This window comes from Jaculus jaculus, chromosome 1, assembly GCF_020740685.1.
Source record: "Jaculus jaculus isolate mJacJac1 chromosome 1, mJacJac1.mat.Y.cur, whole genome shotgun sequence".
In the NCBI taxonomy this organism is placed as follows: domain Eukaryota; kingdom Metazoa; phylum Chordata; class Mammalia; order Rodentia; family Dipodidae; genus Jaculus; species Jaculus jaculus.
Genome location: NC_059102.1, coordinates 320872207 through 320896051, shown reverse-complemented (window position 1 = coordinate 320896051; position 23845 = coordinate 320872207). Strand labels below are relative to the sequence as shown.

The 23845-nt window shown below is 37.7% G+C and overlaps 1 protein-coding gene and 1 pseudogene across 5 annotated transcripts in view; one reads left to right on the top strand and one right to left on the bottom strand.

The window, feature by feature from the left end:
- Positions 1 to 23845, top strand: part of Akt3 (AKT serine/threonine kinase 3) — a 286122-nt gene that overhangs the window by 207625 nt on the left and 54652 nt on the right. For 4 of the 5 annotated variants that reach the window (XM_045151039.1, XM_045151030.1, XM_045151053.1 and 1 more), the window contains one exon: positions 13294 to 13416. The exons of the other annotated variant lie outside the window; for it this stretch is intronic. In XM_045151039.1, coding sequence (XP_045006974.1) covers positions 13294 to 13416 — 123 coding nt within the window. The remainder of the gene's footprint in view (positions 1 to 13293; positions 13417 to 23845) is intronic. 5 annotated transcript variants of the gene reach the window in all.
- Positions 17473 to 21974, bottom strand: LOC105943732 (annotated as a pseudogene).

Sequence of the window (23845 nt, the reverse complement as noted above, 5' to 3'; positions counted from 1 at the left end):
TTGGTATCTCAAGGAGATAAATAATTAATTGAATGTGGGTAGAAACATTGAAGGAAGAGCCAAACATTATTTTTGGCTGAAATCTGGGGAAAAAAGTTAGGAAGAACTTTTGGAGGGTAAGACTATAAATTTGAGTTTGCAAAGGCTTTTCCTAACATTCTACATAAATATGTGTGGAATCAGAGAGAGAGCAAGGGCATACAGATTTGGGAGCCATCCCATAAAGGATGCAATTGTACTTTGGGAGATGGAGGTGAAATTCATGAGCATCCATGTTAGTATCTGTCAAAATTAAAAATGTGTTTATTTTTGAACTCAACTATTTTACTTAAAGGTATGTATCCCATGAACATAGAGTTGTATCACAGAATGGCACATGAATAAACACGGTCACTGTGACATTGCAGTATGAACAAGATGGGCAGGTGTGGAATGTGCTACCATTGTGCTACAAGAAACTAAAACCAAGGCTGGGAAGATAGCTGCCAGTAAAGTGTTTGTCTCATAAACTTGAAAGCCTCAATTTGATCCCCAGTACCAATGTGACAGTGTACAGCGTTATGACATGCTTATAATCCCAGAGCTGGAGAGGGAGAAATAGGAGGATCCCCTGGATCTAGTTTAGTCTAATCGGTGAGCTGCCAGCAAATGAGATACCCTGTGTAAAGGTGGTAGATGGTTTTCCTGAGAATGAAATTGTTCTCTGGCTTCTAAATGCATGCACACATAGGTACCAGACTACATGAACATGCATGCATCCTTGCACATACATGCAATACAAAGGAGACTAAGACCATGTAATATGTACTTACGTTTGTGTATGAATTAAATATATCTGCAATTATCCACTGGAAATTAGAATTTACCTTTTGGTAGATAAACTGTTTGGCTGGCACTACAATGTGGGGAGAAGGCTTATTTCTCAATTACATATTCTTTCATAAGCTTGGTATTTTATATCACATACAGCTGTTACTAACTTAATTATTTAAAAATTAGATGGACTGGGCTGGAGAGATGGCTTAGCGGTTAAGCACTTGCCTGTGAAGCCTAAGGACCCCGGTTCGAGGCTCGGTTCCCCAGGTTCCACGTTAGCCAGATGCACAAGGGGGCGCACGCGTCTGGAGTTCGTTTGCAGAGGCTGGAAGCCCTGGCGCGCCCATTCTCTCTCTCTCTTCCTCTGTCTTTCTCTCTGTGTCTGTCGCTCTCAAACAAATAAATAAAAAATTTAAAAATAATTAGATGGATAGATGATAGAGAAAATGATAAACTAAAGGCAGAAAGAGAACACACTTAAATGTCTTAGCTTTCATTTACAGTGTCCTGTGTTCATATATTTGGGATGTTTATCACATTGTTTTACCATTACTTGTTTATATTTCTATTCCTATTGGTGTCATAACTTTCTCATGGACTAAATAACCTCAGAACCTTGTGTATTACCTTGCATTAGTAGGTTTTGACAAGTATGTATTTGATTATTTGAATGAATAAGGCAATGATTACCTTAGGATACAGGGAGAAGAGAAATTAGAAAAAGAGACAAAACAGAAACTACTGAGAAATAGGAATAATAGATTGTATTTACATTTATTGTATTTGGGAAAACTGAAAGTGTAAATTCAGGATAGTACAAGTAAGGTACAACTTACTGAATTTTTGCATAAGGAACTCTAGTAAATATTATGCAGTATATCAATCAGATCTTACTCTCTCAGTCTAGTGGGGCACCCAGGTAGAAAAAGCATGTCAAGTGTTTCATTTGTGTTAGATGCACAGCTGAAAGGCCATGACAGGAGAGAAGGAGAGTAAGGATAGGAAATGTTGTGGTCCCGGGAGTTATCTCAGTGGATAAAGTCATGCTAATGTGAGGATTTGAATTTGGGTCCTTAGCACCTATATAAATGCTTGGTGTGCATGGTAACCACCTAGAATCCCAGGGCTAGAGAGGTAGAGGCAGTTTCCAGGGCAAGCTGCCTAGCTAGTCTAGCTAAATTGGTGAGCTCTGGGTTCAACTGAGAGTCCTTTCTTCAGTAAATAAAGTGGTAGAGGAAGACACCCATGTCAACCTCTTGCCTACATATGCACATACACTACACACACGCATGCATGCACACACACGCGTGCGCGCGCGCACGCACACACACACACACACACACACACACAAAGGTAGGAATCATGGGAAGAGAAATTCATTCTGGTAAAGATCAGCCTGTACTTGAAGTATCTAGTTAGAGATACGAAGGAAACAGGAGAGTTCAGTCAGACATACAGATAGGTACCATCAACAATGCTATAATCGAGGAAGTCAAGAAATACCCAGGGTGGGAAAAGTAGAACTTGAATATCAGTAGCCAAAAATAGTTACCATATTTTGCTGGGGATACAAGAAGCCTAAAGAAGTTTCTACATAAAATAAGCCAAACAGAATAAGCCATAGGAGTTAAGGAGAGTCTATTAGGAACAAGGATGTATATTATATCATGTAAGATAACAACTCACAAGTGTCCATTGGGTTAGACATCTATCTATTCCTACATAGAGGACCATGGACTCCCCTTTGGGGACTGATATAAGTAAGGCACAAGGATTGTTTGGACCCAAGTAGAACAAAGTTAAGAAAGTGAATTCATTGCAACTGTGGTAGACAGTAAATCCATATCTATAGAATTAATTATGTCCATCTAATTACATGTACAATCACACTGATGCTAATATATTCAGGCTACCTTTTATTGTACTTTTTTATTTTTTATAACTTTTTATTATGTGGAAACTTTGTATTGGTACCATCATTTCCTTTCCTCCCTGCCCCCCATTCAACTGAGGACCCTCCTCAGTGGGATTGCTGGTATTCACCATACGGTTGTTGGTTATGAGTTGTGAAAGCAGTAGTCATTGAGGTGTGGGGGGGTGATGCTTGTGGGTATTCCCTCCCACCCTGTGGCTCTTGGAATCTTTCTGCCCCTTCTTTCCCTAAATTCCCAGAGCCTTGGTGAAGGCCACCCTTTTAATAACTTAGATATTACTCAATTTACCTGAGATGTAGAAAAAACTATCCTAGGGAGAAAGAAGTAAACTGAAAACTAAGGTAAGTTGAATTTGGTTTAAGAAGTCTCCATGTGGGACCCACCCCCAAGTATATTTTCAGCTGTATATTTTTAAAGGTTGTGCATTGGTCTTCTGTGGTCTTTCACAAAGCTGAAATTTCCTGGAAGTTAGAGATTTGTTGGGTGGGAAAGTAAATAGTAATGTTGATAAGTTCTTCATCTGATCAAGTGTTAATCTTTTGTATTCTTTAGTACTAATAACCTTCCTTACACTATTTACTATCCTTGCCTATTCTTAGCTCTTTCCATATTCTGTATTAATTTATTTGGTAAAATTCACTTTAGCTTTTGCATATGACTTTCATTTTCATGTCATTTTGAAATCCTTTCATACTTATTCAGATGTCTCATTATTTGGCTGGCATTTTCTCTTCTGTGAACCAAAATTTTCTCATTTTAAATTCACATAAGACAGAAGTGCCGGCAGTCAGCATTTGAGTTCTACTTACTAATTTGTGAAGGTGTTATTTGGGTGATTTTTTTAAATTAAAAGTGCTTCATATTCATGATGATGATTTTAAATGTTTGATTAAATTTATAGATATCTAAGTATCCTTATTGTCAGGAATATGAATTATTAACTTTTATGTAGGTTATATCAGAATTCTACTACTTTCACCCAAAATTTCACCAAAAATTTCCAAGCCAAGAAAACTACATTATAATATTCACATTAGCATCTGAAGTTCAAGGAAAAATAAAATCAAAGCTTTTTTATGCCATTTTTTGATATAATTTACTAATATTTCAAGATTGGTTTCATAAAATGATTATATTAAGATCTGACTGCGTTAAATTCAGAAAAGAGAACTTGACTAGTCTCAGTATAAAAGATGTTTTTGAGTCAAGAATCTCAGATGAATTTCCTGTTACAGTAAGGAATGACCAGGTGACTGATTCTAAGGAACAGAACAATTTTATGTTAATCAGACTTCCTGAACAAAGGTTGCTTAACAAGGTGACTAAAGCGTGCAAGGTCACACATGCGCACAAGGTGGCGCACTGTTTGGGGTTCTATTGCAGTGGCTGGAGACCCTGGCATACCAATTCATTCTCTCTCTTAAAAAATACAAAAGAAAGGTTGCTTATCCTAGAGTGACCATTCAAGAAAATAAAGGCAGGAAATTGGCACATGTATGATTGAAGACTTACCTGTTCAAGGAGCTTGCTTATTTATTACTTATATAGTTTGTCTTCTTTTTGACTTATAATTGTTCTTTATATTTTCTGATTATAAATGTTTTTCTAAATATTTTTATTCTGATTGGTTTCTCCTATATGGTAGCTGGTTTCACTTTCCATCTTCTTAATGTTACTGTGTAAGGAGAATTCTGAATTTTGGGGCCTAGAAAATGGCTCATTTGGTGTAGTGCTCACTTTGTAATCATGAGGAATCTGAATTTAGAGCACAAAAGCCAGGTGTGATTTCAGGATTTCTGTAGCCTGTAAACCCCAGCACTGGGGAGACAATAGGCAGATCCTTAGGGTTTACTGCCAGCTGGTCTAGCCTACCTGACAATCTCCAGGGTAATGATATACCCTGTCTTAAGAAAGAAGGTCTATACTTAAGGAATGGCATACAAGGCTGTTCATTGCCTCCACATGTGTGTGTGCATGTATACCCACACCTGTACCTGCCCACCCATACAGACATGCAAAAAACACGTTTGTACACAAAAATTCAAAACTTTTATGTCTCATTTTTTCTTACATGTCTTTTCTTGTTGAGTACTTTAAGAAATTTTTGTTCTCAATCACAAAGAATTTCTCCTTTTGTGGGGACAGGGAGAAGTTAAGGCACAGTCTCACTTTAGCCCTAAATGACCTGCAACTCACAATGTGGCCCAGGTTGGCCTCACATTCATGGTGATCATCCTGCCTCAGCCTCCCTCAACTGGGATTATAGGTGGGATCCCCAGTGTCTGGCTCTCCTGTTTTTTCTTCTTGAACTTTTTGGGGGAACCCACCCAGTCATGGTCTCTGATACATTTCATGTTAATTTCACATTGTGCTATAGGCTGAGAGTTGAAGTTCACTCTTCCCATGTAGATCTCTGGTTATTCAAGTATCTTTTGTTGGAAAGACTAGAATGACATTGTACCTTTGTAAAAATCATTTGTCACCTATGTGTACATCTATTATTGTTCTATAGATTTTCATATCACTCTCCAACTAATCTTATTGTTTAGAATATATTTTCGAATGTAGAGGAAAATTGAAAAAAAAATTTATTTATTTATTTGGAAGCAGAGAGAAATGGAAGAGAAATAGACAGAATGGGTGTGCCAGGGCCTCCAGCCATTGCAAATGAATTCCTGATGCATGCACCACTTGGTGCATCTGGCTTTATGTGGGTACTGGGGACTCAGACCTGGGTCTTTGCAGGCAAGTACCTTAACTGCTGAACCATCTCTGTAGCCCTGGAACGTTTTGTTTCAAGAATTGTTTTGGTCCCTTTCTGTCTTTTAATAGCATTTAGTAACATTTTGTTAATTTTTACATTGTCTGTATAGTGTATAGTGAAAGGAGGATTGAGTTAGCTCTGTTTCTCAGATATGCCCTATATCTGGGTAAAGTAGTTCCTGCCTTTTCCAAGAGATCTTATCAGTGGCAGTCACTTTTCTTAGCAGCATATTCTGCCTCCATTGAAATGATCATGTGCTTTTCTCTCTCTGGGTTCTCCATTTGATACCTAATATTAATTGACTTTCAGTTATTATGCTAATCTTTCATTCCTGAGAAAAACTTGTTTGTCATGATGTTTTGTTGTTTCTATTAAGACTTATGTATATCTTGATTGAGGTGATGATCTATACCTGTCCTTTCATGGAATGACTTTATCTGATTTTGTATTAAGATAATGCATGGTGTGATGCTTACTTTTTAAAAGTATGTATCAGGCTGGGAAGATGGCTCAGCAGTTACCGGCACTTTCTTATAAAGCCTGCCAACCCGGGTTCAATTTCTCAGTACCCATATAAAACTAGATGCACAAAATGGGTCATTCATTTGCAGGAGGTCCTATGTGCTCATTCTCTCTGTGTGTATGTGTGTCTGTCTTTTTCTCAAATGAATATATTTCAAAAAGTACTCCCTCTTTTTTCAGAAGTGCTTGAATGAAAGTGTTCTTATTCTTTAAAGATATGGTAAATTTTCAACAGAATTCTCAGAACTGCAGTTTTGATTGCAGGATAGGTATTCACTTCAAATTCATTTAACTTTTCCCATTATATGTTCAAGTTATAGTTTGCCATTTCCCTTATCTTAACATCTCTTACCACTATACTTTCATTCCTCCTTTATGCCATTGTACTCTTGTTACCTTTTATTTTTGTCTATGTTATAAATGCTTCCATGCATTTATTTTAAACTATTTTAATGAGATTTAAAACATTAAAAATCAGTTTATATTCACATAGTTACTGTTACCAGCATCTTCTTAATATTGTTTACATGCAGTTTTCTTTTTGGTTCTCTTTTCCTTCAGTTTGGCATGATGAAACACATCTATAAATCTAGCATTTGGAAGACTGAGGCAGAAGGATCACAAATTAGAGGTCAGCCTGGTCTATTTAGAAAGACCCTGTAAACAAACAAACATATGCTAGTGTGTCAGTTCTGTGTTCATTGCTGTGAAGATGCCACACCGCTCTCTCCTGTCTCACAGGGTTTCTCATAAGAAAACCGCCATCATTTTTGTCTTTTTGAGCTTTATCTTCTCCTTCTTTGTCACTTCTTTTCAGTTGTTTGATTATGATGTGACTTAATATAGTTTTCTCACATTTCTTTTGCTATTCTTTTTTTTTTTTTTTAATTTATTTATTTGAGAGCGACAGACAGAGAGAAAGACAGATAGAGGGAGAGAGAGAGAATGGGCGTGCCAGGGCTTCCAGCCTCTGCAAACGACCTCCAGACGCGTGCGCCCCCTTGTGCATCTGGCTAACGTGGGACCTGGGGAACCGAGCCTCGAACCGGGGTCCTTAGGCTTCACAGGCAAGCGCTTAACCGCTAAGCCATCTCTCCAGCCCTTGCTATTCTTTTTTAACTTTGTGGATGTTTGTGCATATTGCTTTTTATTCTTTTTACAAAATATTTTATTTTTACTTATTTATTTGAGGGGGAAAGGGAAAGAATGGGCATGCCAAGACCTCTAGTCACTGCAAATGAACTCCAGACACATGTCCTACCACGTGCATCTAGCTTATGTGAGTACTGAGGATTTGAACCTGGTAGGCTTTGGAAGGCAAAAACCTTACCTGCTAAGCCATCTCTCCAGTCTGTATATTGGGTTTTATTAAATTTGAGGGAAATAATTATTATTCTTTAAACTTTTCTTTATTCTGTTCTCTTAACTCCTTCCCCATTTTTGTTTTTTCCTTCTGTCTTTAAGTTTGGGTTCTTCCCCCCCCCCAGGTATTTTTAAGTGCACCAGTGTTTTCTTTTGTAATATCTAACATACTATTAATTCCATCTAGTATTTTTTCATCTCAGACATGCTTTTCTATCTTGAAGGATGTGTTTTTTTCCATTTATTTTGCTGTCTTTCCCCCTGTCATTTGAAGTTTAAACTATATTTTATGTAACTGTTTCATTGTGATCCTCTTTCAATTTTGTCATCTGATTTAGTGAGTCTGCTTCCAACTATTGATTGTCCACCTTAGTTATAAGCTATATTTTCCTAGCTCTTTTTTTGTCTGATCAAAAAAAAATATTTTTTAGTATTTTCTTTTCATATCCCCTCCCTTTCTTCTTCCTTGTCCTGCTGGTCATTTTGTTCCCCTACACAGTATAACTACAACTTTGATCTCACATATGTACTCTTGACTTTTATATATTCAATTAAATCTAGGAACCATAAAGAAGAGAAAATATATTTGTCTTTCTGAGACTGACTTAATTAATATGATTATCTTTGGTTGTGTCTATTTTCCTGCCAGTGATATAAGTTCATTTTTCTGTATGGCTAAAAATACTCCACTGTGTTTGGATATGACAACTTTTTTATCCATTCCTTTGTTGTTGAACACTTAGGTTGGCTATTATGGATAGTGCTTAACTAAACCTTAATAGGGAAGTATCTCTGTGAATGTTGAATTTTTGAGTTTTTTAGCTGAATGCCAGATATACAATTTTTTATTGTTGTATACTAGAGATTTTAGAATTAAAAATATGTTTATGCCTTCTCATGTGTAAACATTGTAATCATCCAGGGGTTTTTTTGTGTGTGTTTGTTTGTTCTTATTTTTTAATGGTAGGGTCTCGCTCTCTAGCCCAGGCTGACCTGGAATTCACTGTGTATTCTCAGGATGACCTTGAATTCACAGCGATTCACTTACCTCTGCCTCCAGAGTTCTGGGATTAAAGGCGTGTGCCACCATGCCTGGCTAAGGTTTGTTTTTAAGCTTAGACTGGTCTTACAGCCTTTGCTGTAGCACTGTTACTGTATAGGTGTTCTACTGTCCTTGATGGCAGAGCTGGATACTCTATTGCTTAGAAGCTTTTCCCTCATTTTGCCTGATGATGACAATGAAATGTCGTTGCTTCTGCGTGGTTCTAATGATTATGGTACCTGCCCCTTTCCTGGATTTAGTATTTTTCTCTTCAACAGTGAAATTTCTTAGTAATGCTTAGATAAAATGTTTTATAAAGTACCCGAGACCAAAGGAGGGTAATTGAATTATTCATTATCTTGTTGTTGGGACAAAGTCCCTGACAAAAATTAGTTTAGTGAAGGAAAGGTTTATTTTAGCTTGCATTTCAGTGTACAGGCCATTGTTGTGGGGAAGGCTTTGCAGCAGGAGCTTGAAGCACAGCTGGTCATAATGAACCCACAGTGAGGAAGCAGAGAGCAAAGTATGTGCTTAGTGAGCTTTCTTGTTTTTATACAGTCCAAGACTCCAGCAAGACCTTAAAATGGTGCCACCCACAGTTAAGTTAGATCTTCCCATGTCATTCACTATAATCTAGGTAACCCTTCACAGTATAAAGTTGCCAGTATAAAATGTAACAGTAATTGTAGGGCTCATTTCATGAGTCTTGTCAGGCAAAAGTTTTCTTAAAAGTATTATTCAATAATATGTTATACTCTAAATCTTTTTGTTCATTAATGTCTTAGCTCATTATGAGATTATGTCTTAATCATTATTGTATCCCCACTCTTTCTCTTCCTACTGTCCCATTAGCAACATTAAAGGAACTGATACTCTTGAATTGAAATCTTTGTTGAACACTAGGGTAGGGACTAAGGATGATGCTCTAGACAGTTAGGATATAAGTCAGGAAAGTTGAATTAACCAAAACAACAAAAAACAGTGCTTTAAGAGAGAAATGGGGAGTAGGTGAGTCCCTGAGCTCCAGAAGAGCAGCAAGGGGGCACTAACTGCAAATAGATGATTGAATTTGGCAATTACAAGGCTATTGGTTATCTAAACAAGAAAAAACTCTATGTAGTAACAAGGGTAGACATCAGATGGTAATGGGTTGTGAAATACATTGATTTTTCTTCCATAATTATAAATTTTAACTTGTATTTTATTAGAAATTGGCTGTCAGACAAATTGAAGATTTATCATCCAACTAAAGATCTAGATTCCTGAATATATTAAATGAATTTAGAAAGTATCTATAACTCTCTTTTAAGTAAATAGGTATTGGTAAAATTAACATTCACTTAAGAAAATGTATAAACCTAATCACAGTATTTTCATTAGACTACCTTAACATAGCACTTATGGGGCTTTCTTCATCAAAGTTGCTCTTTTATATAAAGGATGGCAGATGGGCTGGAGAGATGGCTTAGTGGTTAAGGCACTTGCCTGTGAAGCCTAAGGATCCAGGTTCAATTCTCTAGGTCCCATTTTAGCCAGATGTACATCATGGCACATGAATCTGGTTGGTGTTCATTTGCAGTGGCTAGAGGCCCATTCTCTTTCCCTCTGTATCTAATAAATAAATAAAATGATAAACAAATTTAAAGGATGGCAGAAATTACTGAATCCTAGAAAATTTTCTTACTGGTTTTATTGATGATCTATACTTCTTTGTACTCTCTGTCCTTGTTTCAATGGTAATGCATTAAAAATATATATAACCCTATGTAACGTGAGTAGATTTTTAAGAAATGGCACTAATTGTATAAGTTGGCTTGATTTTTTAATTATTTTTTTCCTTTTCAATTTTATTTTTTGTTAACAACTTCCATGATTATGAAGAACATTCCATGTTAATACCCTCCTTCCCCCGACTTTTCCCTTTGAAACTGCATTCTCCACCATACCCCTTCTCCTCTCAATCAGTCTCTCTTTTATTTTGATGTCATGATCTTTTCCTCCTGTTATGATGGTCTTGTGTAGGTAGTGTCAGGCACTGTGAGGTCATGGATATCCATTCCAGTTTGCATTTGGGGGGAGCATGTTGTAAGGAGTCCTACCCTTCCTTTGGCTCTTACATTCTTTCTGCCACCTCTTCCGCATTAGACCTTGAGCCTTGGAAGGTGTGATAGCGATATTGCAGTACTGAGCACTCTGGTCACTTCTTTCCAGCACCATGATGCCTTCTGAGTCATCCCAAGGTCACTGCCATCTGAAAAAAGAAGATTCTCTACACAAAGTGAGAGTAGCATTAATATAAGGATATGTACGTTAAGAGAAGTGCTTACTAGGTGGTTTGATAAGCATAGTGAATACATTTAGCTAGACAGCAGCAGATGTTAACCCCTAGGGCTCATGACTACCCCTGTTTTAAGTTTTCAGAATCAGGGATGTATTCCTTCCCATGGAGCAGGCCTCCAGTCCAATTAGAGGGCAGTTGGTTTCCACCATGAGTGACGTGCAACTATTGCACCCATTGGCTCATTTGGCCTGGCTGGCCAAATATAAGGCTTGCAGTGTATATATGTAAGTAGAAGGATAGATTAATGGGGGTGAAAAGTGCCAAAGTGAGGTCAGGGGAAGAGGTTGAGTAAAGGAAAAGTAGAGGGAGGGCTAATCAAAATCTAAGAAGATATAAATAAATCATATGGAAACCTGCTGTTTTGGACAATGGAACACTCGGGAGCTGTAGATTGTTGCTAGAAAATTTTCAGTGCCAGGGATGGACTACTTTCCAGTGAGTTGTTGGCCAGGGAGGTCCCTGTTGCCCCCCAAACAGGCCATTGCCGAGGCCCTTGGTTTCTCACCAGGAATAGATGATTAGATCCTATTGCTGAAGACTCCACGTACTTGAGCTGTAAGGCCATGAGAAATCCTGCTGGAACTGAGCTGATAACTCCTCCATGTAGACCAGCTGACAGAAAGCCTGAAGAAGCCATTCTGCATGCAGTTCAATGGGAGAGAGAGAAAACACCAGTGAAGATACTCAACAGTGGATACTGCAAGTCTTATATTTGGCTTGATTTTTTTTTTGTCATACTGTATTTGATCATTTGTAAGACACATTTAAAACGGCAAACAGCACTTTTTACAGTATATAGTGTACCACCTTTAATTGATAACACTGTTTCTTTCTTGGTATTAAAATAAAATGCCAATGCAGTCTCTGTGTGTTTGATTGATAAAGTATGGCAATCCAGTAGGGGGCATTACAGTATAGAGGTCATCTACCAAATCGTTTCATTTAATATAATTAATGTTTGGACCTCTGTGTTTTAGCAATATGAATACTCTCTTTCTTTGCTCTCTTCTCTGGGACAGTAGGTCATGCATTAAGTTTATCTTAAGATAGTAATTTAATTGGAGGTTGGGTGGGAAAAAAGGAAGAAGGAATTTGTAGGAAACATGTTCGGTGTTACTTGAAATTAATATTTGTGTAAAATAAATCTTCGTTAACTTCAAATTTTAACAGTTTTATTTTAAGGGTTAGTGATCCATGTAGAGAGGTATGATTTCTGATCTTGTAGTCTAGGGCACACTTACTGGCTAATTTTTCTTTAACATGGGCATATGTTCAGTGCCTACCATGACACTAAGCAGTGTACTGAGGACTGTAAGCAATCTGTTGTTATTACTGGCATATTTCTTAATACATTGTAGTAGCAAAGGTTGTTGGTTCACTAGTTCATAGTTGCTAAGACCTACTTATTGATATTTGTTATTGAACTTTAAAGATGATTTTTTTTTGCTGTTAGTTTTTGTTTGTATTTTGGCGGTGGTAGGAATGGAACCCAGTACCTTGCACATGGTAGGCAAGCTTTTTCCATTGATTTGTATCCCATTTGAGAGATGAGCTTTGAATGTTACTAACAGAGCTATGAGATTTTTAGTTTCATAAAGAAATGTTTGGTCACAGTAAGTGCTAGTAAATATTTGGTGATAATTGGCAAACTTTTAAATTGTTAACTAGTAAATAAATGGTCTTATAGTTTTGAGTGACCATGTGAAGAAAGGGTAGCATCAGAATTAAGACAGAAAATGAAAGGAATATATATTGAGAACCACACCAGGAAGAATGGAAGCTTCACCTTAAGAACCTTAAAGTGTCTCACCACCGAAAATGTTCATTCAGACATTCCAAAGTATTTCTAGTAGCTGGGCGTGGTGGTGTACACCTTTAATCCCAGCACTTGGGAGGCAGAGGTAGGAGGATCACTGTTGAGTTTGAGGCCAGCCTGAGATTACATAGTGAATTCCAGGTCAACCTGGGCTAGAGTGAAGTCCTACCCCCCCAAAAAAAAATAAATAAAAAGTAGTCCTAGAAGTATGATGAGTCTACAATTGTAGGCTTTAAGTAGTTCATATAAGTCACTTTCATTGAACCAATATTTTTTCTTTGAAATTAAATGTAACTTAAAATAATTAAATAAAAAGGACTATATCTATGCTTGTGTTCATATATTTTAATAATGTCAATATTTAGTCTTCCTAAGAAGGAGTCTGTGTATAGTTAGAGAGAAATGCAATCAAATGATGCAACTTTTTCCCTCTGCTAACTGAAGGTTAAATGGGTAGCAAACTGAATGCCTTAAACAAGATTGGTATATTGATTAAAGCGCTGATTTAACAGCTCGCAGCTTCCCTTTAGAAACCTGGAAAAGATAAGCCAGCTGCTGTCTTAGAGTGCTCAGTGTCCACTGAGAGTATACCATCTATCATCACAATATGGTGATGAGAGGTGTTTTATGTTTGTGTTAATTTCCACCACTAAATCAGTAATTATTACAATCCTGTCCCTGCTGTTTACCCTGCAGCTGTTTTTCCATTTGTCGAGAGAGCGGGTTTTCTCTGAGGACCGCACACGTTTCTATGGTGCAGAAATTGTCTCTGCCTTGGACTATCTACATTCTGGAAAGATTGTGTACCGTGATCTCAAGGTAAAAAAAAGTAATCAAAATTTGTTTTTCCAGAGATATTAGGGACAAACAAAGTAATTACAAAGTTACATAGTTTTAAGAAAAAGCTTACTCAGCTTTGAAGAAGTGTTCTTGGGAATGTAGTTTGATATAGTTGATAGAAATTTCTTTGTGAATGTATATGTGGTCCCTTTATGGGGTTTGAAGTTTTGGTGTGTAAATTCTCTTGTCTACTCTGTTCTATCACTAGTAGTTTCTTTTATTCCGTATACAGTTAACAATTTGAGAAATTTTAAACATAACAGTCAAAGACTAATAACTTCACAAGTAACATTTTGAAACAAGTTTCATTATTATATTACAAAATAATATAATATTTATGAAGAACCTTAGCAACAAGATTATTCATCTTGACGGTAGCATTAACTTTTTGGTAGGTTTAAATACCTGGAGATTTTTTTTTTTTTTTTTTGAGGTAGGGTCTCACTTTAGCCCAGGCTGACCTGGAATTCATTATGTAGTTTCAGGGTGGCCTCAAACTCATGGTGATTCTCCTACCTCTGCCTCCCAAGTGCTAGGACTAAAGGAGTGTGCCACCATACCCAGCTTGTATATTTTAAGTATTATTTTATTTAATTTATTTATTTGAGAGGCAGAAAGAGAGGAAGAAGAAGAAAGAATCGGCATACCAGGTCTTCCAGCCACTGCAAATGAACTCCAGACGCATTGCCTCCTTCTGCAACTGGCTTTATGTGTGTAGTAGGGAATCAAACCTGGGCTTTGTGGGCTAGTGCCTTAACCACTAAGCTATCTCTTCAGCCCCAATGAAGCATTTTACTATAGTCTCATTAACTTGCTTAGTTTTCACATTTACCAAAACATAGTATTTGTTTCATTGGTAATAAGAGACTGACCTGTTCTGTGTTCTTTTATGATGGGAGCCATAGACTAGCCAGACAGTAAATATTTTAAGTCTTTTCTGCCTATGAAGTCTCTATTAGAACTATTCAACTCTGCCATTCAAGCATAAAAGCAACTCTGAACATTAGGTAAATGAGTATGGCTTTTTGTGTTACAGCTAAACTGTATTTATAAAAGCAGATAGCGGTCTAGGTTTGACCCACCTGCTGTGGATTATTGATACCTAGAGTAGATCAGGCAAGCCAATAATACTTTTCATGACACTGCTAGGAATACATTTGATTCTAAATCTTAAAATCTTCCTTAAAAAGGAAGTCATAGAGTTAGGATATAGCTCAGTGGTAGAGAGAACATGGTTAGCCTGTGTTAAGGCCTGGCTTTCCATTCCTAGTACCCAGACACTCAGTATTAAGGTAGCGAGTGGGATAAATCACTCAGGCTGGATGCCTATAATCCCAGCTACTTTGTAGTCTGAGGCAGAAGAATCACAGGTTTGAGGTTACCTTGTGCATCTTAGTGTCCCTGTGTCAGAATAAAAATACAGAAGGGGGCTGGAGAGATGGCTTAGCGGTTAAGCGCTTGCCTGTGAAGCCTAAGGACCCCAGTTCGAGGCTCGGTTCCCCAGGTCCCACGTTAGCCAGATGCACAAGGGGGCGCACGCATCTGGAGTTCGTTTGCAGAGGCTGGAAGCCCTGACGCGCCCATTCTCTCTCTCTCCCTGTATCTGTCTTTCTCTCTGTGTCTGTCGCTCTCAAATAAATAAATTAAAAAAATTAAAAAAAATACAGAAGGGCTGGGTGTGGGGAGATAGCTCAATGGTTAAAGGTCTTGCTTACAAAAGAGTTACAGATGTAGCTCATGGTAATATGTTTTCCTCGCATGAGTTCAATTCCCAGCACATAGGGGAAAATTAAATCATTAGTACTCTTGGCATAATCAAATTTCATGCAGATTTATTTCTTTTTTTTCTTTATTAAGTAGTAACTTCGTATGCTTACATTCTATATTGGTAGTGTCATTTCCCTTCTTACTGTCCCTGCTGCACTGAAGGCCCTCCTTAGTGGGATTGCTGATACTGACCATGGAGTTTCAGGTTATGAGTTGTGAGAATAGCAGTCAATCGTGTGTGTGTGTGTGTGTGTGTGTGTATGGGGTGCCTCTAGGTTCTGGGTATTTCCTCTCACCCTGTGGCTGAGTAGAATTCATTGTGTATATATACTGCATCTTTAGTATCCATATGTCAAATGATGAGCATCTGGGTTGATTCTAGTTCTTTGCTATTGTGAATTGAGCAGCTGAAAACATTGTTTAATAGTGTGTTTTTCACTCTCTAGGAGCTGTTGTAATTTGTGCTGTTTTTCTTGTTGGTAATTTCAAGTTTTAATGCATGGTGGGCCGATATGATGCAAGAAATAACATTACTTTTCCTTTTATGGAGACCTGCTTTATGTCCTAATATATGATCTGTTTTTGAGAAGGTTCCATGAACTGCTAAGAAGAATGCATATTCTGTAGAATTAGGATGGACTGTTCTATAGATATCTATTAGGTCTAATTGATCTATTGTGTTGTTAAGATCTATTATTTCCTTTTTGATTTTCTGCTTGCATGGTCTGTCTATTGATGATAGTGGGGTATTGAAGTCCCCTACTATGATGGTAATGGAATTTATTTCTGGTTTGTTATCTAGTAGGTTTCACTTTATAACTATAGTGCACTAGTGTTTGATACCTATAGATTTTTATGATTGTGATGTCCTCTTATTGGATCATTCCCTTGATGAGTAAAAAGTGTCCATATTTACCATTTTTTATTACTTCTAGTTTGAAGTTTAATTTGTCAGATATTAATATAGCAACGTCTGCTTGTTTCTTATTTCCATTTGCTTGGAAAATTATTTTCCATCCTTTAACCCTGAGTAGGTGTTTATCCTTAGTGGCATGGTGGTTTTCTTAAAAACAGCAGATGGAAGGGTCTATTTTTCTGATCTACCCTGTTAACTTGTATATCTTTATGGGTGAGTCAACACCACTAACATTTTTTTTTTTTTTTTTTGGTTTTTCGAGTTAGGGTCTCACTCTGGTCCAGGCTGACCTGGAATTAACTCTGTAGTCTCAGGATGGCCTTGAACTCACGGCGATCCTCCTACCTCTGCCTCCCGAGTGCTGGGATTAAAGGCGTGCGCCACCACGCCCGGCAACACCACTAACATTTAATGTTGTAACTGTGGATAAGGTTTGACTTAATCACTGTCTTCTAGGTGACTTTATGGGGTTTGGTGCTTTCTTGGGCTTTGTACGTTTTTGTGCCTGCTCTAGTTTTGGTTATTGTGTTCTTTTTCTTGTAGGCTGTTGAGGTTGGTGTTAATGGCAACACATAGCTATTTAAACTTTTATTGCTCTAGATAAGGTAAATTTGCTTAATTTATCAATATATTACATGAAGTTACTGGTTTATTAAGGTGCTCCCTAATTAAATTTCTTGTGATTATTTAGTAAAAGCTGTTCTTTCATGTCAGCATAAAACTTTAAAGAGTTCTCTTCCAAAATCTCTTCAGTCATACAAATTATATATTTATATTTTCTTTTTTGCTTAGTCCTCATTTTTGCAAATACAACCTTTATTTACAGTAACTGTGACCAGCCCAATGTAGACAGGGCTAAATAGTGATGTTTTTGTAGGGGAATGTAATGATTCTGAATGAAGAATAACTTTTTCCATGAGTCTGTGAAAGGTAAAAATAGTATATAAGTTATTCAGATATTCTATTTCTAGAATATCTAATCTGTCTTCTACCTAATCAGAAAATATTTAGCTATTTATATTGTTAATGTGAGAAACCACCATGTAGTAGCACTAAGGATGGTCAATGTCTTGTTACCATAGCCCTTCTAGTCTTCTTCAGTTCCCTAACATTCTTCTGAAATAAACACATGGTGAATGAATAAAGAGTATGTGGCTTGCATGCTAAATCTGAAGATACTTTGTGAAGTTCCCACTTCTGACTAGACTGTGACTCTGCATCCCTTTCTTTCTAGAAAAGTTAAGAAGCGATTGCTGCTAAGAACAGTGTCCACCTCTTAAATTAAATTATACTTACTGAGTTATGTTCTTTCCTTTTTAAAAATTTTTGTAGCTTCTTTTACACTCAAGAAGTTAGTTCTCATCCACGTTGATAGTCTGTAGAGTTTTGAATGTGGTAGCAGGGATATAGGTCACCAAAGTATAAAGCTTGTTTGGTGAATCTTCATCCTCATTCCATTTCCTGGACAACCGTACATGGATACAATACAGGACATTCCTTATTCCCTTGGCTCAGACAGCTTTGTTGAGCCTGGTATCAATGTGCACATTTGGAGGCCCCATCTTCTTCATGGCAAACTTCTGGACCTCTTTGAGGGCCTGAGAGGCCTGCTTCTTGAAGCCCACTCCAGAAATGTGCTTGGGAATGTTGATAGTGTACTCTCAGGTCATCACCTCATAGTGGCAGAATGGCCCTTCTTTTTCTCGCCACCCTTCTTAGCAGGAACTATTCTGCCTGGCCCAGATTGGAAAGGATGTTCCTTTCTTTCTTTCTTTTTTTTTTTTTTGGTCCTGGAATTAACTATGTAGTCTCAGGGTGGTCTCGAACTCATGTTGATTCTCCTACATCTGCCTCCTGAGTGCTGGGATTAAAGGCGTGTGCCACCATGCCAAGCCAGGATGTTATTGTAACAATTTCTTAAATAGGTTTACACTTTGTAAGTATGATTTTCTTTTCTTCTACTATTGTGCATTATAACACAATGTTTTCCTTTCCACTTTCCAGCACACCTAATTCCATGGTCATTCAGGTCATCCTATGACATTTTGACATTTGGATGCCCATAAATCTAGATCTACACGTACAAAGCAGGGATTCCATAGGCCTAAGACAGACTTGGTGCCTAAAACCAAGTTCCATGTATCTTTTCCTCAGGCAGCCTTTCTGCCAATCCTGGTGTGCCCTGCACATTTCATTTTTTACTGTACTATGTATATGAAATATTTGGAAACAATGATTTCAAAAGATTTTAAAGTCTACCATTTCTTCACATGACAGAGGGAATTAAGATCTCTGTCAAATAATGATTGCCATATGACTGGACAAAGATTATTGACTTATTTTGATGCAGGACTTCTATGAGGTATTATGTCTAACACTTAAAGCAGGAACTTTGTATAATTTTATTGTTTTTGTGGTACAGAGGATAAAAACCCATGGTCTGCAACGTGCCATAAAAGTTGTCTACCACTGAACTATACCTACAGCCCTGGAAGCATTTTGAGATGATAACCCTCTAAACTCCTACAAATAGTATTGCCCAGATTTTTTACCTGTCATCTTTTCTCATAATCTCTTGTTTGACTGGATCCCTGCTTTTGTGAGTGGGTGCCTACATTAACCAGATCTATATTCTCAGTCTTAGAAACTAACTATGTAGATAAAACAGGTGCATTTAAAATGTTACTAATAGAGTACTTGAATAATGGGCATGTGCACTTTGCATTTTATGGTTTATGAAGAGAAGAAAAGAAAGCCGTGAAATTTCAATAAAATAGTCAAAAAAGTTGTCAATATTTTCTTCCCCATTTATATAGTAGAAAGAATCCTATAAAGGTACTAAATACCCAAAGTATTTTAGTGGCTAGTGTGCTAAGGCAGTGATTTCCAGACAGTTTTTGTTCTGTCTAGAGCATGTTTAAGTGATTTTATGGACCCACCAGATTCATAAATCACTCTTCTAATGGTTTTGTACATGTATTTTATTTGAATATCAATGTATTTTATGTGAGAAAATTATTTATTTTGTAATGAGATTGCATGTTAACTTGCTGACTTATCTTTAAACAAGATTAGATTTGGGAGATGGCTCAGCAGTTAAATGACTTGCTTGCAAAGGCTGATAACCAGAATTCAGTCCCAGTACCATATAAAGCCAGATGCACAAAATGACTTGTGTCCAGAGTTGATTTTCAATGGCTAGACACCCTGGCTCTTCTTATAAACAATCAAATAAACAAATATAAAGATTAGATTTGTTGATTTTTTTTTTAATTTAAGTTTCTATATAATGCATTTGTTGCATTATAAAGTGATGATCTATTCATAGTTTTGGTAGTAAATTATTTCAGTCATTCTGAAAATGATATTCAGGATAGTGAGAGAAGAGAATTAGTTGATGAACACTGATAGACATGTAAAATAGCAGGCTCAGAAATTATTACATACTTATATTTTATTCAAAGGAAATTGTTACATGTTGGAAAGTAGTATTTTTAATGAACTCATTGAGTTGAAGCAGCCTTCTTTTATGGATTTCTGTTTCTCAAACTTACGCTTTTTTATAGTGTTTAGGAGAAATGATGTTTTGTATTATTATTATTATCATTATCATCAATTTTGTTTGTTTTTCAAGGTAGGGTCTCATTCTAGCCCAGGCTGACCTGGAATTCACTATGCATTCCCAGGGTGGCCTTGCACTCATGGCGATCCTCCTACTTCTGCCTCCTGAGTGCTGGGATTAAAGGTGTGTGCCACCATGCCCAGCAAATGGCCCCTGAGGTTGCATGGGCCAGGAATCGAACCCGGGCCTCCTGTATGACAGGTGAGAATTCTACCACTGAACAACTCATGCACTTGCTGTCATTTTAAAAATTGAAAAGTTGGCCATTAAGAGATTGTAATCCCAGCACTTAGGCAGAGGTAGTAGCGTTTCAAGTTCTAGACCAGCCTGGTATACTTGGCATGTTACAGCACAGCCACTGCTGCTCCCATGCCAAAACAATGACAACTGAATTTTCATGCGTTTAAACTTTTTCTCACCTTTTAATTCCATAATTTTCATGTTCTCTTTTTAATGTTTAGTTTTAGTTCTCCTTTAGTTATCTCATTGATTTCCTCACAACTCTCCCGTTGGGTTGTTCCTATTGTTTATGTCTGTTTTGTCAATGAAATTGAGGCATAAAATTTAGAAAAGTTACCAAGGTCATAAAGTGAGAAAGAGCAAGCTCTAATTTATTTATTTATTTATTTGAGAGCGACAGAGAGAGAAAGGCAGAGAGAGAGAGAGGGAGGGAGAGAGAGAGAGAATGGCCACCCCAGGGCTTCCAGCCGCTGCAAACGAACTCCAGACGCGTGCGCCCCCTTGTGCATCTGGCTAACGTAGGAGCTTCAAACCAAGGTCCTTAGGCTTCACAGGCAAGTGCTTAACCACCAAGCCATCTCTCCAGCCCAAGCTCTAATTTTTACAAATATTTATTTATTTTATTTTGAGAGAGAGAGAAAAGGAGAACGAGGCAGACAGAGAGGAAGAAAGCAGACACCCCAGGATCTCTAGTCACTGCAAGGGAAGTCCAGATGCATGCACCACCTTGTACATTTGGTTTATGTGTGTACTGGGGAGTTGAACCTAGGTTCTTCGGCTTTGCAGGTAAGTCCCTTAACTGCTAAGCCATTTCTCCAGCCCAAATTCTAATAATAGGAAGCTCTGTGCTTCACCCAACTCTTACCCATTTTGGTCTCTTCTGCTTCCCACAATGTATCCTCTGTACCATTGATGTGACCCTCCCCACCCTATCTCTCACTGTAGTCCTTTGAATTACCTCATGTTTCAAAGATGACATAAAACAAATATGGCAACCAACTGTCTTTGTTTGCCCAGGCCTACCCAGTTATGGCATTTATTATTATTATTATTTTATTTATTTTGTTTTTCAAGGTAGGGTCTCACTGTAGTCCAGGTTGATCTGGAATTCACTATGTAGTCTCAAGGTGGCCTCAAAATCATGGCGATTCTCCTACCTCTGCCTCCCAAATACTGTGATTAAAGGCATGTATTACCATACCAGGTAACACTTTTTTTTGCCAGGGGGACGGAGTGGGGGGGGGGGCTCGAGGTATTTAAATGCATTCTAGCTCTATGCTGACCTGGAATTCACTTTGTAGTCTCAGGGTGGCCTTGAACTCATGGCAGTCATCTTAACTGCTTGCCTCCCAAGTGCTGAGATTACAGGTGTCCACCACCATGCATAGCATGAGTTACAGCATTTTTAAGTCATATGTTCTGGGAACCTCTAAATTCTGGGAAAACTGGAGCAGTTAGTAACTCTCCTTCTATTCCTTATCCTGTCTTGGCTCCTCAATTTATTCTGCATCCCTAACAGTTGATATGAGAATTAGAACTGAGATAATGAAGGTAGAAATTAGGTATAAGGTTATTTTTAAAAACATTTTGTGGAGAGCTGGAGAGATGGCTTAGCGGTTAAGCGCTTGCCTGTGAAGCCTAAGGACCCCGGTTCGAGGCTTGGTTCCCCAGGACCCACGTTAGCCAGATGCACAAGGGGGCACACGTGTCTGGAGTTCGTTTGCAGAGGCTGGAAGCCCTGGTGCACCCATTCTCTCTCTCCCTCTATCTGCCTTTCTCTCTGTGTCTGTCTATCTCAAATTTAAAAAAAAAAAAAAAAAAGAAACATTTTGTGGAGGGCTGGAGAGATAGCTTAGTGCTTAAGTGCTTGCCTGTGAAGCCTAAGGACCCCCATTCAAGTCTCGATTCCCCAGGACCCATGTTAGCCAGATGCATAAGGGGTGTACACATCTGGAGTTTGTTTGCAGTGGCTGGAGACCCTGGTGTGCTCATTCTCTCTCTTTCTCTCTCTCTCTATCTTATCTGCCTTTCTCTCTGTGTCTGTAGCTCTCAAATAAATAAAAACAAACAAAAATTTCAAAAAAAAATTTTGTGGAGCTGGGCATGGTGTCACATGCCTTTAATCTCAGCACTTAAGAGGCAGAGGTAGTAGAATCACTGTGAGTTTGAGGCTAGCCTGAGGTTACTTAGTGAATTCCAGGTGAGCCTGGGCTAGAGTGAGACCCTACCTCTAAAATTAAAGACAAAATTGTTGATAACTTGTAGAAATATAAAAATATACCATGATCATAGCCCCTCCTACCACACACTCTCTCTCTTTCCCTCCCAAGTTCCCTCTCCCCCAAATCTCTTCTTTCCTACTAATCTCTTCTATTTTGTTGTCATTTTTTGGTCCTTCCTATTATGCAGGTCTTATGTAGTTAGTGTCAGCCATTGTGAGGTCATGAATATCTAGGCTACTTTGTGTCTGGAAGGTAGTATTGTAAGCACTGCTTCCTTTCCTTTGGCTCTTATATTCTTTCCACCACCTCTTGTGTGATATGGTCTTTGAGCCTTGGAGGGCATGACACATTTAGTGATGAACACTTCACTGACACTATTTTAAAATATATATTTACTGATAATTATAAAAACATTTTTGTGCTTAGCCATTCAGAAATGTTTTGGCAGGATGTGAATAAATAGTGTTTCCTGTTCTGTTTCCATAATGGCTTTATAACACAAAAATCACATGAGGAGGATTATATTGATATGCACAAAACTGAATATGAATGGGATGAAGTGGAATAGAAAATAGAGTCACATTTTCTCAACTATGGTTACATATTATTTAAAGTCCTTAAAAAACTTTCATGGGGATGTAGAGATGGTTTCAGCAGTTCAAGGTACTTGCTTGCAAAGCCTGGTGGCCCAGGTTTCCTAGCATCCATGTAAAGCCAGGTATACAAAAGGTGCATTCCTCTGGAGTCAGTTTACCGTAGCAGGAGGTCCTGGCGTGCCCCTTCTCTCTTTGTCTGCCTCTCTCAAATAAATAAGATATTAAAAACTGTAATTTAATGTGTTGGAATTAATATTTTTAAAGATCTTATTGCAGTATCTATATGTTAAAATAATAAGCATGGGGTTGGAAGGATGGCTTAGCGATTAAGATGTTTGCTTGCAAAGCCAAAGGACCCTGGTTAGATTCCCCAGGACCCACATGAGCCAAATGCACAAGGGGGTGCATGCGTCTGGAGTTTGTTTGCAGTGACTGGAGGCCCTGGTGTGCCCATTCTCTCACTCTCTCTCCTGCATTCTCTGTCAAATAAATAAATGAATAAATAAATAAATAAATAAATATTTTAAAATAATAAGCATGTTTTAAACTATTAAGAACTGGCCATCTGTTTTCAGTGAACACAGCAATGTAAGCTTCAGTATGTACTTCCTGGTTAGTGTGACAAGTGAAGAGAGGATGGATGAAGTAATGTTGCTTAAAAGAGATGGGAAAAGGAGAGAAATCAGAGTCATGAGGAAAAGAAAGACCAAAACAGAGAAAAAGATAATAGGAGGAAAGAAGAGCACTCCTGATATTTCTAGTTGGAGTTAGTATTTAGGACTTAGTATTTGTGCACCTTGGGCTTTATTTTTAAGTTGTTGTTGGTAGAGAAGTAGAAAGAAGATGGAAAACATCTGACTTTGGGTGCAATCAATGAACTTTTACCTTTAAAATAGTTTAACAGTATTTGTATTGCTTATTCAGCTTTCTGTTAAGTGAGGAAAACATTTTCTCTTCTGAAGCTTAGCCTAAAATGTGTTGTGCACATATTTCTTTTCAGAAGTGAATTTAGGTGTTACTTCAAAGGGACTTGTGTCTGTTCTGA